The 17992-nt window shown below is 46.0% G+C and overlaps 1 protein-coding gene across 2 annotated transcripts in view; it reads left to right on the top strand.

Moving 5' to 3' along the window:
- The first annotated feature begins 15176 nt into the window (after positions 1–15176).
- The window catches only part of MTMR11 (myotubularin related protein 11), a 102817-nt gene continuing 100001 nt past the window's right edge, over positions 15177–17992 (top strand). For both annotated transcript variants that reach the window (XM_073609822.1, XM_073609823.1), the window contains exon 1: positions 15177–15489. In XM_073609822.1, the coding sequence (XP_073465923.1) occupies positions 15433–15489 (57 nt within the window). In that variant the 5' untranslated portion in view covers positions 15177–15432. The remainder of the gene's footprint in view (positions 15490–17992) is intronic.

The following is a 17992-nucleotide window of genomic DNA, read 5'->3' on the forward strand; positions in this document are numbered from 1 at the left end:
CCATTGGCTGCGACACCCCACTTATTCCTAATCTGTCCTTGCAATGCCCTTGTCTAATCTAATGCCACCTAATACATGGCCATCTAGCGACAGAAGAGAGAAGTGCAGCAATTCCAGAATTAGGGTGAAATCAATTGACCTCCTAGCAATTGGTCAAGGCAACTATCACTTGGCAGATACATTTACTAGCAACCCTTCCTAAACATCAGGGTGCTACACAGGTACTTATATAGCGCTGTCAATTTACACAGCACTTTATATATTTAAAAAAATCCATTATGATCCATTATAAAAAATGCACTTCCAGTGTTGCTGATATCATGTTTCAGCAGCTGACAGGGTAATGGGACTGAACCACTGAGAGCTCCCTCTAGTGGCTGATTGATAAATCTTTATATTTAAAAAGAGACCCTGTCACTGGATTCAAATAATGCAGGTAAAAGCACAAAACATTGTGTATTTTAAATCTTACTTGCAGCATTATTTCTCTCTCCAAAAATGATTTTTATTGACTTGAATACACACTCCTACTATCACTTGAGTTGTGAAATTTCAGCTTCTCAAGGCAAGAGAGCTAACCACTTGACCCCTTCCTGGCCACTCAACTTATATGTGCAGCAGCAAAGGGTGGGCTTTAATGCCTGCACACTGCACAAGTGTGTCACTGGGTGGCTGATTTGTATGTGCTGAGAGCGACCTTTGCTTCACAGGCCACAGTAAAATATAAAAGTCAATTCACATTCAGCAAGTGATGCCGCCACCGAATGCAACCTATTCAATTAAATGGGGCCAAGCCACAACCATTTTGCACCCATGTGTAATTCACACGGTTGCAGTGGCGCGGGTCAACATTTACAGAGTAAAAACAGGCGGTCAGGAGGTGACATATTGCCTCCTTATTGCCTGTCAAGCATCTCTGAAAAGCAATCCCCGGTAGAGGGCTGCCGCAGATAGGAATAAGCCATGTTTAGTAATGACAACCTACAAACAGAAACTTATACATAATTGCAGGCTTTTTATTCTTTGCCGAGACGGGGGGGGGGGGGTATACATGCGGAGGGTTTGGTGCGCCATGCGAGCACTCCAGAATGGTGGTGGGCAACTAACGTATAAGCAGGTGCAGTTAGCTAATCTGCCACTAGGTGGCTCTGTTCCAGAATAGCATATGGTTACTGAGAGATGCGTTAGTTATAGCCCTCCTGTAGTGATGTATTGGGTGAGTCAGGCCCCAGTTAGAAGCCAGGTTGGGAGGAGCCCTAGGGCAATTGGGGCATGGGAGCCAGAGACCCCACCATCAGGTAGATGTAGCCAGCAAGTGGAGGCCCTGGAAGCTAGGTTGGGAGAAGCCCTAGTGCAGCTGGGGCATGGGAGTCAGAGACCCTACCATTAAGCAGATGTAGCCAGCAAGTGGAGGCCCTGGACAAGGCTGGAGGCCGGGGAGAGGTAGACCTGCACCTTGTGCCCTGTAGACTTCCTAACCTCCATGGAGGTGGGGGCTATGGTGGGTTGCAAAAGGCCTTTTAGGCCAGGCCAAGCGTTCCCTGGAATGAGGCTATTTGCCTGGAGGGTCCCGGGAGAGGTGTACACATGGAGGAGATCCCATCTCAGTGAGTACTAATGGCCCCAGGTGGGGAGAGACTAAGGGAAGATGGCCTACTGACAGTGCTGCATGATGCTTTCACATGTGACTACTGTGGACCATCCATTAAATGTGATTGACGATATGCTGTCAAGTGACCCCCCATGGTATGTCGATGGTGTTTGTTTGCGCCATCTTCCAAATACTAGTAGTAGTGCAGCAACCCTATTTGTGTGTAGATATTCCTCCCTTTGGGGATATAAAGGTTAATAGTTGGGAATGTTGGGAGGAGGCCTCTGGTATTGAGTGGGGGCACAAGACGGCGGAGGGTTACTGCCTCAGCGGGTGGGCCACTGTTCTAGCAGGAGAGGAGCGGGGCAGGGACTTGTACTCTTGGTACCAAAAGCTAGCCATTCGTAAGTCCTTCTTACAACTGGACCACAGCCTCCCCTCTACGGGACCACAGCCTCCCTTCTACAGGGCAGCAAATTTCTGTGTGCTCTGACAACTGCTCCACATTCTGCCCAAAGCTGACGTGAAAGACACCACGCATCCCCAACTGCCCACCTACCTCCAACTGCTAGAAACCAAGCAAATGGCCACACATGTGCAGTGCACCCTCCTCCCCAACTATGGCTAGCCGGAGCAGGGGAGGGGGAAAATTGGTTTTTGCGTACACAGGGTAGAAGGCCCATTTATGTCATGGCATAAGGATGCAGTTCTGCTTCATTACCCTCAGCGCTGGACCAACCTGTCCCGGCACTGGGAAACCCAAAACTCTGAGGTGGGCAGGGACAGGCAATATGGCAACTAGTGGTGTATCCAAAGACCGACTACGCCCACCAGGCCCCACCTGCCGCTAAAATACCAATTTTGTCGGTACTGGCCCTTTAAATTTAAATCGTTCTTGACTGATGTGTACTTTAACTGTAACAAAAAAAAAAAATCTGAATTCTAAAAAGTTGATATTTTTTCCGAGTTCCCTTTCAGGTCACATAATAGGCGATGACCCGGCGGGGTTGTCACTGCTCTTTAATAATGAATAAGGATTTGTTTATTGCGGCGATCCATAGAGTAATGGGATCCGGGGTGTCTCGCGGTGTCGGGTTCCAGACACCTGTCTATTCAGGGTGTGTCAGCGCCAGTTTAAGGTTCGGTCACTCGATCGGCTTATACTTGGCACATGAAACACATCCAAATTCTTTCCTTTGTTACATTCTTTCCTTTGTTATATAATCGCGGTGCTGTCAGCTCGCACACAACTCTGCTTTCCTCCTTGATAAAAATCCTCCATTGACTATTTAGAGCTCCTCTAAATATTCATGAACTGGCACAAGACTGCATTTTTTTATCTAAAGCAGCGCAACTTTATTACCATTTTAAAGACATCCGATTCTGAAAATAGACTTCCTTTTGAGGCCTGTAATAGCTGGAAATAAATGTATTTTTATCACTGATTCGTCTACATGGGGCATCCGGCTGGCGTATATGTTCCAAACTGCGCTCGGGCACTCCGAATGTGCGCTGCGCTCCCAGACACAGATGCCTAGGCAAGGCTCGATCGTTCATTAATACTAGGAATGAGCAGAACTGACTGAATTTAAGTGAGGGTCGGCAGAATTCAGCACAATTGTGCCCATTTGGAAACATGCACTAGAGTCAATAATGAAGGTGCTTGGGTTTTAATTGTACCCCTTCCCCCTTCAGACACCAATGATGGGGCACTATTCCTCCCACTGACATCACAGATAGAATATCATTCCCCCAACTGCAGTATTTCTCCTATTGACAAACACCGTGGGGCACGATTCCTTCCAATGACACCAATGATGGGGTACTATTTCTCCCATGAAACCAATAATGGGGCACTATTCCTTCCACTGACCCCAATAATCAAGCACTAGTCCTCCTGTTGACATCAAATATGGGGCATAATTCCACCCAAATGATACCAACAATTGGGCAACGTTCTTACTGCTGACACTAATGATGGGGAATTGTTCCTCCCAATGACACCAAAGATGGGGCACCATTCCTCCCATCGATATAAAGGATTGAGCACTATTCTTCCCACTGACACCAAAGATGGGGCTTCTATTCTTTTTTACTGAAACCAACAATGGGGCACTATTATGACTTTTGTACTATATACTATTATTACTATTATGACACCAATGATGGGGCACTATTTCTCCCACTGACACCAATGATGGGGCCCTATTTCTTACACTGACACCAATAATGGGGCACTATTCCTCTCACTGACACCAATGATGGGGTATAATTCCCCCCATGAATATAAAGGAGTGATCACTATTCTTCCCACTGACAACAAAGATAGGGCTTCTATTTTTTTCACTGAAACCAACGATGAGGCATTATCCTTTCCATTACACCAATGATGGGGCACTATTCCTCCCAATGATGGGGTGTTATTCCTCCCATGAATATAAAGGATTGAGCACTATTCTTCCCACTGACACCAAAGATAAGGCTTCTATTCTTTTCACTGAAACCATCGATGAGGCACTATCCCTTCCATTGCACCCATGATGGGGCACTATTCCTGCCACTGAGACCAATAATAGGGCACTATTCCTCCCACAGACACCAATGATGGGGCACCATTCCTGCCACTGATACCAATGATGGGGCACTATTCCTCCCACTGACACCAATGATGGGGCACTATTCCTCTCATTGACACCAATGATGGGGCACTATTCCTCTCATTGACACCAATAATGGGACACTATCCCTCAAACTGACACCAATGATTGGGCACTATTCCTCCCACTAATACCAAACGTTGGGGCACTAGTCCTCCAATGAATACCGTTCCTGGGGCACTATTCCTATTACTACTAACCCCAGGCTGTATGACATTTATTTACTCACACTGACCACCAAACCCAAGATACTGTATTGTCTTCTCCCACTGATGCCAGGTCATTTTCTACTCCCACTGACCACAGTCCAGCCCCCCTAAAGTCTGAAGGCCAGAAAACCGGCCTTTTGTTTAGAAAGTTTGGAGACCCCAGTTCTAGATCACTAATGTCACAGGGAACGAAAGCAAGGGTAAATCCAAAATTTTGAGCTGCCACCAGAACAGGAATAGAGGGGAAATCTTCCAGTGGGGACACCATTTGTTCCAATGACGGCTGTCTAAGTGGGGATTTAACTCACTTTGGAAAATTCATAGCTGGGAACTTACTGAATATTGACAAAGTAATGCAGTCTCTCAATATAATTTCCTTCTATGCTTGAGGAAGAATAATAGTCCATTATTAGGAATCACTTCCCCACAGTGTGTAAACTGAGAACTGAAAGGGCTCATGCACACAGCCCCAAGGTGAGTGTACAGAACCTGCATAAAATCATCTGCTTTCTACAGCTGCCGCATAGAACTGCCCATAAAAAGCATATACGGCTGTATGCGAGCATATGGCGGTATTTGCATACACTTGCATGCACGAACGTAAACCCTGGTTGCAGACATCGATCTGACAAAAAAGAAAAAAGCCCTTTCCCCTGAGATCTTGCAATATACAGCGGAACTGTCCCAGTAGGGCACTGGTGGTGTAGCCTTCCCAGGGGGCATCTGTGAGGCCCCCCGCTATGTCACCAATGTTGTAGAGGTGCATGCACTCGGAATTTTTACTGTATTGGGGAAAGGTCCACTTTAATGACAATAGGTTGGGCTTTATCTAAAATATTTATACTGTTGCAAAAGTGTCATTGCCTGGAAGATGGCCACAGTGGGTCTTATTTAAAAAAAAAATCTGATGGAATAAATGTAAAACTGATGTACAATATCTAAACCTTCGAGATCTCTAAATAAGGGTCCCCAGTTCTGCACATGCCATGATTCAAGAGGCAAACTGCTCAAGCTGGAATTTACATAAGATTGGATTGCCTGCTTGTTCTGGGAATATTGTGAAGAGTCAGGAATTTAAAGTTCCACTCAAAGTTCTCGTAAATGACCAGCTCACACTAATGTCAGAGAGCAAACTCAGCATTTTGCCGATTTCCTATTAACTAAAGGACTTGTCACACCTAGCTGATCTTCTGCAATACAAACACGTTTTACTGCATGCATGCATCTATACCATTCCTACGTGCTCTACACAAACTCTACACAAATGGTGTCTTTGGTAGGCTTTGAACCCAAGTCCCAGTGCTGCAAGAGCATTAACCACTAAAAAGGTCAGTCCACCCAAAACCCACCCAAAACCCATACTTTATTGTTTAGTGGGTGCCGTATAGTAGGGATGAACTTGGGTTTGCTCCAAACCCAAAGGTTAGCTGTCATTGCTGGGCCAATGAGCTGTGGGCGAGAGGTTCCATGCCCTGCTGCTGACATACACAACATCAACCTTATTTGGACACATAGCCACATTGGATCAACATCACTGACCTAATAAGACCCTATGTTCAGCTCATTGGCCCAACAATGACAGCTAACCTCTGGGTTTGGGCCAAACCCAAGCCCATCCCCTACTGGAGAGTTACTCCCCTTGCAGCCTCATCTATCTTCTGGGGAGATCTCTTGAGTTTCCAGGTCAACACATCTGTTGCGTCAATTATGTGAGGCTCACACCATCCCTTATGGATCTTGTTTTTATTTTATACAATGGAGAATGTAACAGGAGGAGCTGGAACACATTTAAAGTAATGCAAGGGCGTCCAAAACTCCCAGGTGGCCAGGAACGGAGTCAGGAATTATGGCCAGGAGCATCGGAAACATGGAGCATCCGAGACATGCAGTATAAGTAGCCAGGGGCTAGCTCACTTCACCAAAAGCCACCTATACTTGTTTTCTTTCCTTCAAAGAAAAGAGGAGGGTCAGCTTCCAGATTTTTGGAAGTGGGTTAGTATCGCCTCTTAGGTAAACCTTACGCTACCTGATTGTCCAATCAGGAACACCATATCACACCATATATTGTGACCCTTACATGCAGAAAAAGTGACCACATGGGTTATCAGACCAGGGGGAAGAGACAAACGTCTCCAATGACATCTTATAAAAGCCTGGTCCTTTCCTTGAGAATCTAGAGCAGTTGGTTGACCATGTCATTTCTGCACTCCAATCTTCATTTCTGCACTCCAATCTACTGCACGTTTTTTTTTTTGTTTTGTTTTTTTAGAGCAAGTCTACAGGTGATCATCACTAAATCCAGATGGTTGTCCAAGATATTGATCTGTTAGCACTTGCAAATACAATTGGACAGGTTGGAAAACCTTATCCAATCACCAGCGTTAGATGTCACCATTTACGTCCTTTCTCTTCACTCCACAGCATAGACCTAGATGTCACCATTGACATCCTTTATCAGCATAGACCTAGATGTTGCCATTTATCTCCTTTCTCCTCATTCCACAGCCTAGACCTAGATATCACCATGGACATTCTTTCTCCTCATTTTACAGCATAGACCTAGATGTCACCATTAACCTCCTTTATCCTCATTCCACACCATATACCTAGATGTCACCATGGACCTTTTTTCTCCTCAATCCACAGCATAGACCTAAATACTTATCTCATCTGAGTACTTATGCTTAAACACAAAACTAGACTGAAAGGCATCTTCAGAGATTCGCATCTTGCCCATTCCTTCGACCTTGCCCATCTAATTCATCTGCTCAGACCGAGTGAAAACAAAGGCCTCTTTATGTGCCTCATTGTTCTCACCTCCGCAGTCCTTTAACCAGGAAGCCAATCACTTTCCCTGGTCTACAGATAGCCACTAGACCGGGACAGTCTACAAATCTCCAAAACACAGTCATTAAACAGGCAACATAAGAAAGAAAAAATGTGACGACCACATGAAAAGGACTTTAAATATCACAACACTAATCTTGCATAGTTACGCGATTAGTTGAGTTGAAAGAATACACATGTTCTTTGAGTTCCACCAAAAAACAAAACTAATTCATAAAAATTAAAAAAAGGCTTCTGCATTCTGAGAATCTGAACTTGCAGTTGATTTAGGGGAAGGCAAAAGTAAAAAAATAGAAAATTTAAGCCCATTCACACTAAAAGGCTCATGAAAAAATAGGTTCTTCATGACTTTTTTTAGTCCGTGGTAACAAAATGCACAGAGCATATGTATCTGGATGTGCATTGGGTTGCAATTAACTTTGCATTGCAACAACAAAAACTGCTCATCCACAGTGAGCTACTGTGCATTGCATTAACACACGTTCTAACACAAGTAATAGGTCATGTTATAGTGGGAACAAGCCTTTAATCTGTCCTCATATGTGAGGTCCTCCATAACCCTTATTAATTTAGTTGTCCTTCTCTATGCTCTATCCAGTTCCAGTTTCCTTTTTGCGACCTGGAGGCCAAAAGTGAATGGCATATTAAACCAATTCCCATTAGCCATCGGCATATACTGTAAGTGACTGCACTGTCACTAACAGCTTCGGATCAGAGTGGCGATCGGGAGGCAATAGAATGGGCACCCAATCACATCATCACCCAATCACAGTGATCACACAATTGATTGCCCTCTCTGAAGGCAAAATGTGCACCACTGTTTCTGGGCCCCAACACGGATGCAACACAAATAGTTGGTATCTACATGTCGTTTAGATATCCACTAACATTTACCACCAAAGGAAAGCACTACTTGTCCTAGCAAGGTATAATTCACCTGGATACATTTTGGGGTCTATTTAGATTTAGATTCCCTTCACTGTATAAGTAATCCAAGCAGTTATACAGCCGCTGGATTACTTTTACAGGTGGTGGAAGTGGGTCCCACACCTCTCCTGCCTTTGCCTTTATCAGGCTCTCTTGAGTGACTGGTAAGGATGCAACCAGCAGCGGCATCTGGTTCCTGGGACACAGTGAGAGGAACTAATGTTGTTCCTCCCACTGTGTGACATCAGAAACCGGAAGCGACAAAGATTTTCTCACTTCCGGTTTAGGTTTGTTGTTTATAAATGGTTAGTGGCTTGTAAAAGCATCTGATTAAACCATCAGTTTGATCAGATGCTTTTCGAGAGCAGATGAGAGATCTGGGCTCTAATAGACTCCAGATCTCTCCATAAGGAGGACCTGTCACAGCCCATGCTATTGCAGGGGATATTGCTCATCACTTGAGATGGCCGTAAAAGTGATTAAAAAAAATTAAAGAGACAGCATAAAAAACGTAAATAGAATCAATAATGCATTTTTGTAAAAGCACCTCCATCCCCCCCGTGGTTGTGCGCAAATTTGAATGCGTGCGTCAGTCTTGCACGCATATGTAAACAGCAATTGCACCACACGTGTAAAGGTATGACCTCGAATGTCAGAGTGAGAGCAGCAGTTCTAGCTGTAGACCTCCTGTGTCCTGTGTCACTCTAAACTGGTAACCTGTAAAGGCTTTTAAAGCGTCACCTATGGAGATTTTTAGGTACCGAAGATTGGTGCCGTTCCACGGCCGTGCGTAATTTAAAGAGTGACATGTTTGGTATCTATTTACTCAACATAACATCATCTTTTATATTTTACCCAAAAATTGGGTTATATATTGTGTTTTTGTGCATTAAAGTGGGAGTAAACTCCCTTGTATGATTTTCTCCTATAGGTAAGCCTATAAGCTACCTAGCCTAGGCTTACCTAGAAGTATAGTAAATATCTCCTAAACGTGCACCATTTAGGAAATATTTACTCTAGATGCAGTCGGTGATGTCACCGGCGCAATCGCTCTGAAGGAATGGCATACCCATCCCATTCCTTCAAAGCCTTGTCATAAACATCAAAAAGGCGGTTGGAAGCCTGATCCCCAGTCAGGCGACCAAAAATGGGGCATATTGGACTATTACGGTACAGTAATTAAGGGTAACCATAAGAGCAAGTAACAGCAGTAATAAAAATTATAATTCATTTATTGATGCAACGGACAGGACATGGTAATACAAGAACATTTAATAAAAGTACAGGCATATCACCAATGGATTCGATAGTATACAGTACAGCACAAAATCTCAGATATCATATTCCTCGACTAGTTTCGCGGACACAATCCGCTTCATCAGGAGGTTATCTGGAGATAAGTTTTTCTGACTAAACAGTCTGAACCTGACAATTAAAAATATACAAGATTTATAAAGATACATTATCATACAATTATTATTCCAGCATCAAATTATACAAATAGGTAATGAAAATAGGGGAGGGGGAGGGGGGAGAGAGCGAATCTGCTTACCCAGGTCCCAGCAGACCCCAGGCGCAAGGCCCCAACACCAACGAATGATCTCCCACGGCAGCCTGGGGGAGCTAACAAGATAACAGGATAGTAAGGATAAGTGTATATCGGAATTAAGGTAACCCAGGTTGCCATATACAAAAGGAGGTGATATATCAATTGGTGAGTATAGAGAGGGGGTGATGACAAGGGGGGTTGGGTGAAATTGTGGAGGATATCAATAATTGAAAGCGTATTATGTAAGGCATAAAAGATTACAGGGTGACCAACCAAATAGGAAAAGGCAATGGTAAACGAGGCATAAGGTGTTATATGGGTGGAAGGGTAAACAAGGGAGGAAATGGGGCCGTGGAAGGGAGGGGAGTGGGGGTGGAGAGGGGGATAGGGGAGTGGGGAGGAAGGGTAGTGGGGGATTGGAAGGGAGTGGGGGGGGGAGGGGAAAGGGAAGGAAAGAGGAAGAGGGGGGAAAGGAGAGGAGGCGGGGGAAAAAGAATGAAAGGGTGGAGGGGGATAGGGAGAGAAAGGGGGAAAAAAAAAGAAAAGGGGGGGGGAAAAGGGGGGGGGAAAGAGGGGGAGGGAAGGCAGAGGGTGGGATGGAAGGTAAGAGGGGGGGGAGGGGAGAGTGAGGAGGGGGGGGATGCAACAATGTGAACATATGGGTGAATAGGGGGCAAAAAGTACCTGATAATAGTCAAAGCATGGAAGGGTTCCCGAAGGGGACATCCTGCCAGGGACTGGTTCCATAATAAGGTATAATAAGGTATTATTATGGAACCAGTCCCTGGCAGGGTGTCCCCTTCGGGAACCCTTCCATGCTTTGACTATTATCAGGTACTTTTTGCCCCTATTCACCCATATGTTCACATTGTTGCATCCCCCCCCCTCCTCACTCTCCTCCCCTCCCCCCCTCTTACCTTCCATCCCACCCCTCTGCCTTCCCTCCCCCTCTTTCCCCCCCTTCCCCCCCCCCTTTTCTTTTTTTTTCCCCCTTTCTCTCCCTATCCCCCTCCACCCTTTCATTCTTTTTCCCCCGCCTCCTCTCCTTTCCCCCCTCTTCCTCTTTCCTTCCCTTTCCCCTCCCCCCCCCCCCTACTCCCTTCCAATCCCCCACTACCCTTCCTCCCCACTCCCCTATCCCCCTCTCCACCCCCACTCCCCTCCCTTCCACGGCCCCATTTCCTCCCTTGTTTACCCTTCCACCCATATAACACCTTATGCCTCGTTTACCATTGCCTTTTCCTATTTGGTTGGTCACCCTGTAATCTTTTATGCCTTACATAATACGCTTTCAATTATTGATATCCTCCACAATTTCACCCAACCCCCCTTGTCATCACCCCCTCTCTATACTCACCAATTGATATATCACCTCCTTTTGTATATGGCAACCTGGGTTACCTTAATTCCGATATACACTTATCCTTACTATCCTGTTATCTTGTTAGCTCCCCCAGGCTGCCGTGGGAGATCATTCGTTGGTGTTGGGGCCTTGCGCCTGGGGTCTGCTGGGACCTGGGTAAGCAGATTCGCTCTCTCCCCCCTCCCCCTCCCCTATTTTCATTACCTATTTGTATAATTTGATGCTGGAATAATAATTGTATGATAATGTATCTTTATAAATCTTGTATATTTTTAATTGTCAGGTTCAGACTGTTTAGTCAGAAAAACTTATCTCCAGATAACCTCCTGATGAAGCGGATTGTGTCCGCGAAACTAGTCGAGGAATATGATATCTGAGATTTTGTGCTGTACTGTATACTATCGAATCCATTGGTGATATGCCTGTACTTTTATTAAATGTTCTTGTATTACCATGTCCTGTCCGTTGCATCAATAAATGAATTATAATTTTTATTACTGCTGTTACTTGCTCTTATGGTTACCCTTAATTACTGTACCGTAATAGTCCAATATGCCCCATTTTTGGTCGCCTGACTGGGGATCAGGCTTCCAACCGCCTTTTTGATATTGATTTCTGGATGATGGTACATATGCACCTTTGCTACCTTTATATTTTACTTTAGAGAGGCCTTTGCCCTAATTGTATACATTGGGTGGATAACACACCCGTCTTTTTGTCGAGTGGGACACCTGGGTAGGCTGTCTTAGTGGAAGGGCCACCAATGCCCCCCACCATGCGGACCCCATCTGTTCCACCCCTCAATTTTAATCAACCCCCACTGACACACAATTTTGTGTGTTGTTGGGGGGGCCTCTAGCATACGCAATTTTACCCCTTGATATTACTTTATGGCTAATTTTTAGCCCCGATGCAACCCTCCGAGACAGATGCCCAATAGGTCGGCCAGACACCCTTACCCTGGCTACCCGCCCTCTATCCACATGTTTTTACCCAATCATGTGGCATTGTCCTTGGCCCTCCTTAACTTATATGCATATCATGCAATTAGGTGTTATGGGTTTATGTCTCTGTGGGATTACTGCACCGGTATCTAGGGTATTACCATCCCTAGTTCACCTGAATAAAGCCTTTCAGTTTTTTCCAATTTTGTTTCTACCTTTATTATGCTTTATCAACCCTATATTGTTGTTTTCACAATTTGTTCTACTGAGACCTCTGCTTCCCCAGTCCTGGTCCTGGCTTCTAGCGCCGGCGCGGGCCCCTCCCCCTGTGTTCTCCCGCGGCGGCCTGGTGAGGTCCCTGGTGGAGGGATCGGCCTCCTACACGGGACCGCCCCCTCCTCTTGCACCGGCCTTGGCTGGGACGGTGTCCCCTTGGCCTTGCGGCCGGTGCGCATGCGTGCGCGCGCGATCTTTTCGCGCGCGCGCCGTGTGGAACCTCTGACCCTGTGACGTCATGCGCTGGCGTCCCATTGACGTACGGCGCAGCGTCGCAGGGTTGGGAGCTATTTATAGCGGGCTATGCCTGCTAGCCGGACGGTTCGGTCTGCTGCCCTTGGGTGCCTTTACCTCAACCAGCCTAGTACAAGTTTATGGTAAGTACCCACCCACCCTTCTACCTAAGTCCCATACCCCTGGGCACCAACATCATGTATCTCTAAACTACTGTATTTTACCTTGCAGCTGGCCTAGGCTTAGGTTTACATGCCTTGGTTTGTGTTTGCCCATCGCTTGCAGTCCTCATTATTACCCTCTTTTTTACCTTATTATGGAACCAGTCCCTGGCAGGGTGTCCCCTTCGGGAACCCTTCCATGCTTTGACTATTATCAGGTACTTTTTGACCCCTATTCACCCATATGTTCACATTGTTGCATCCCCCCCCCTCCTCACTCTCCCCCTCCCCCCCTCTTACCTTCCATCCCACCCTCTGCCTTCCCTCCCCCTCTTCCCCCCCCCCCCCTTCCCCCCCCCCTTTTCTTTTTTTTCCCCCTTTCTCTCCCTATCCCCCCTCCACCCTTTCATTCTTTTTCCCCCGCCTCCTCTCCTTTCCCCCCTCTTCCTCTTTCCTTCCCTTTCCCCCTCCCCCCCCCTACTCCCTTCCAATCCCCCACTACCCTTCCTCCCCACTCCCCTATCCCCCTCTCCACCCCCACTCCCCTCCCTTCCACGGCCCCATTTCCTCCCTTGTTTACCCTTCCACCCATATAACACCTTATGCCTCGTTTACCATTGCCTTTTCCTATTTGGTTGGTCACCCTGTAATCTTTTATGCCTTACATAATACGCTTTCAATTATTGATATCCTCCACAATTTCACCCAACCCCCCTTGTCATCACCCCCTCTCTATACTCACCAATTGATATATCACCTCCTTTTGTATATGGCAACCTGGGTTACCTTAATTCCGATATACACTTATCCTTACTATCCTGTTATCTTGTTAGCTCCCCCAGGCTGCCGTGGGAGATCATTCGTTGGTGTTGGGGCCTTGCGCCTGGGGTCTGCTGGGACCTGGGTAAGCAGATTCGCTCTCTCCCCCCTCCCCCTCCCCTATTTTCATTACCTATTTGTATAATTTGATGCTGGAATAATAATTGTATGATAATGTATCTTTATAAATCTTTATATTTTTAATTGTCAGGTTCAGACTGTTTAGTCAGAAAAACTTATCTCCAGATAACCTCCTGATGAAGCGGATTGTGTCCGCGAAACTAGTCGAGGAATATGATATCTGAGATTTTGTGCTGTACTGTATACTATCGAATCCATTGGTGATATGCCTGTACTTTTATTAAATGTTCTTGTATTACCATGTCCTGTCCGTTGCATCAATAAATGAATTATAATTTTTATTACTGCTGTTACTTGCTCTTATGGTTACCCTTAATTACTGTACCGTAATAGTCCAATATGCCCCATTTTTGGTCGCCTGACTGGGGATCAGGCTTCCAACCGCCTTTTTGATATTGATTTCTGGATGATGGTACATATGCACCTTTGCTACCTTTATATTTTACTTTAGAGAGGCCTTTGCCCCCCCTTGTCATAAACAGCGACTCCTGCGTGGGAGTGACGTCATCGCCGGTTTGGCTATTCATATCGCCGAAGCCCGCGAACCCGGAAGGAAGACCGGGTGAAGAAGGCAGCGCCTTCAGCGGTGACTGTCTGCCGCTGCAGGGCTTCGTTTTCAGGTAAGTCTGTCATAAAATGATAGCATGCGATGCATACTAGCACATTATGATTAAACCTCCCAGGGCTTTTTTTTTTTTTTTTTATGCAGTGTACTACCGCTTTCAAACTCAAATGTATTTGTTTAAAAAAAATTGCATTTGAAAAATCGCAGCACAAATATCGTGTAATATAAAAATAAGTAAGTAACACCCACCATTTTATTCTGTAGGGCCCCTGTTTAAAAAAATGTATAATGTTTTATGGGTTGTTTTCTAGCAAAAAAAAAAGTTATGTTGTTTACATATAGGAGAGGAATTTCAGAAATGGCCCAGATCAGAAGTGGTTAAGGGGGGGTAAAAACCAGGGCTCAACCACCTACTTCTGACTGCCCCAGGCTACCCACGTGAATGCCCTAATTGTGAATGTGGTTTTCGTTCGGAAAGAGTTGCACCTATTGCAATGAACTATGTGTACTACGCCTAGGATTTTATTCAAATGGCAGGTCTGGCAGAAAGTTTAAGGGAATTTTGAACTAAATTAATTAACTCAACAATAGTTTGGACGAAAAACTTTTTTAACTTTCCGTACGAACGTTGGAATTAAAATCTAACCACGTACGGCCAGCTTGAAGCGTCTTGTAATAAGCCTCTATTGCAGACAATACATAATACATCTATTTTGCAATAAAAATCCTTCCTGATCGCAAGTTTTTTTTTTGTTTTTTTTTAGCTTAGGGCTAAGTTCCATTTTAAGCGATGGAAAGCACAGAAAGTTCCCCTTTAAGAGTTTGGAGCGCATAGTTACAGTGTCAGTTTCACTATGGCAATGAGACTGAAAAGCAGACGCAGGGGAGGGAGGCTGTAACCTCCCCCCCCCCTTTTCTATCAACGGGAATCCCAGCAACACAACACTCGCCACTGCCTGCTGTAGGCTTCTCACTGCTGTTTGGGGTGACTAACTGTCCCCAGCCCCTTCCCAGGACTATTCTCCTCCGCACAGCAGCAGAACAAAGTCCTCTTTATACTGTCACCATGGAAGCTGCAACAGCAGAGAGAGGCTGACTCTGCCTGTTTATACAGCTCTGTCCTGCCTACAGATCTCCAAAGCTGGCACCATGCTGCCCAGACCCAAGACCACCTTCACCCTCAAGCAGGACCCCCGAGAGATCATGGTAAGTCCCTTCCTTATATATATCTCTTCGTTGGTTTGTGACCTGGGACAGTTTGTGTAAGGGCTCACCGAGCGGAAAGAGAAGCTCTATTATGTAAAAGAGCTGCTGATCACATTCCGAAATAAATTGGAGGCAACCCCCCCCCCCTCCTCCTCTACCGTAGCAGCTGCCCCTCTTTCGGGTCCGCTGTGTAGAGATGCCTAACAAAATCTACTGCTCACTGTACGCCTATGTTATTCTTAGCTCTAAGTTCAAGTCCGTCTAGTAAAAGATTGTGTTGCTTGTCTGCAAACTTTGGGGGCTCCTTCACACCACTTGCATTGGTGTTGGCCTGGGCGGTCCCAACGCAGGACAAGGTGGTTAGCGCAGTCCCAAAACAAGACAAGGTGCCCAGATCAGTCATAAGACAAGGCAACGTTAAGGTGTCCAGAGCAGTCCCAATGTAAGACAAGGCACTTGGCACAGTCTTAACACAAGACGAGGCAAGGACAAGGTGCCCAGCACAGTCCTAACATACGACAAGGCGCCCGATGCAGTCCTAATTTGAGACAAGGCAAACACAAGGTGACCAGTGCAATGCCAATGTAGAACAAGGCATAGACAAGGTGCCCAGAGCTGTCCCAGCATAGGACAAGGTGCCCAGCACAATCCCAATGTAAGATAAGTCGCCCAGTGCAGTCCCAATGTAAGGAAAGGTAAGGCAAACACAAGGTGCCCAGTGCAGTCCCAGTGTAGGACAAGATGCCCAGCGCAGTCCCAGGGTAAGAAAAGGTGCCCAGCGCAGTCCTAACGTAAGACAAGGTGCCCAGTGTAGTCCCAATGTAAAACAAGGCATAGACAAGGTGCCCAGTGTAGTCCCAATGTAAAACAAGGCATAGACAAGGTGCCCAGTGTAGTCCCAATGTAAAACAAGGCATAGACAAGGTGCCCAGAGCAGTCCCAGCTTAGGACAAAGTGCCCAGTACAATCCCAATGTACGATAAGGCGCCCACTGCCGTCTCAACACAAGACAAGGTGCCCAACGTAGTCCCAATATATAAGGGGCATAAACAAGATGGCCAACGCAGTTCCAGTGTAGGACAAAGCGCCCATCGCAGTCCCAGTGGGAGACAAGGCGCCCGGCGCAATCCCAGTATAATTTGGAGTGCCCAGTGCAATCCCAACGTAGCGCAAAACTGGGGAGCCATTAACAATAAATTGCAAGAAATGCAACAAGTGTTTTCGCGTGTGTTCATGGAATGCTTAGATGTAAATGGAGCTTTAAGGAGATTGTACAGAGATTGTACTGTTAGTACCATGTATGGTGAGCCTTAAAGTTATACCATTTCCCATAGGGATTGGTCAAATGTTTGAGCTGGGTTGTGACGCTCGGTCACATGCATTGCAGAGTGTTGGCTGCACTTCCAGATTTACTTGAATTGGTTTTGCCACCTGAACAACCCCCATTCGCTGTCATTGCAGCTTAAGAATGAAGGGGGCAGTTGGGGGCGCTAAAACCACATGTTTTTAATGCCCCCCAACAACACGTCTAAATTTAGCCTTAGGACATACTAGTGTGTATAAAATGTATCTAAATGTCCAAACCTTTTATATTTTAGCTATAGATAGAGTGTGGAAGGTCTAGAACCCCTGTCAGGATTTTACTGCAATCAAAGTATGCACATATATGACTACAGGGTACAGATCTATCAGTATATTATAATTTTAGCAAACAACAGTGGAGACTAAAACCAGCCATAGTTGGTTCAAATCTCAGCCGGTTCAGCAGGGACTGGCCAAAATTTGAACCATGAATGATCAGGCTGAATGCACCCAAGTTGATCCATCAATCGACTTGGGTGCAACCAGCCTGTCAGATTTTTCATGCAATTACTGCCAGCAGGTATGCCGTTGGCAATAATCTTAGTGTTCTCCCGGCAGGGGAGTGTTTTGATAGGGGAATCGAGCGATTTGCAGAAAAGAAAATCGCACCATCTATGGCCAGCTTTAGGCCCTAATCACATGGCTGTAAACATGTTACCGATGTTATTACATGTGTTTTCTATGAGAGAAGTTCCAGCAAATTGATCAGTAAAATACTTATGCATAGATGCATTCAAACGTGTAACGATGCATATGCACATGTACAGGCAGTCATCAGAAATCTTGGGGCCCTTTACACAGCTTTAGGCCTGGGCCCCCGGGCCTGACCCCCTTACATCAGAGTTTACCCCTTTTATTAGGGTTTCCAAGGTCCCTCCCCCTTACACCACTGTCCCCAGGTTCCCCACTCCTTTCATTAATGTCCCCAGAGTTCCCTCTCCTTAGATCGGGGTCCCCAGAGTCCCCTCTCCTTAGATCGGGGTCCCCAGAGTTCCCTCTCCTTAGATCGGGGTCCCCAGAGTCCCCTCTCCTTAGATCGGGGTCCCCAGAGTTCCCTCTCCTTAGATCGGGGTCCCCAGAGTTCCCTCTCCTTAGATCGGGGTCCCCAGAGTTCCCTCTCCTTAGATCGGGGTCCCCAGAA

This window comes from Aquarana catesbeiana, linkage group LG13 (assembly GCF_042186555.1).
Source record: "Aquarana catesbeiana isolate 2022-GZ linkage group LG13, ASM4218655v1, whole genome shotgun sequence".
Taxonomy (NCBI): Eukaryota; Metazoa; Chordata; class Amphibia; order Anura; family Ranidae; genus Aquarana; species Aquarana catesbeiana.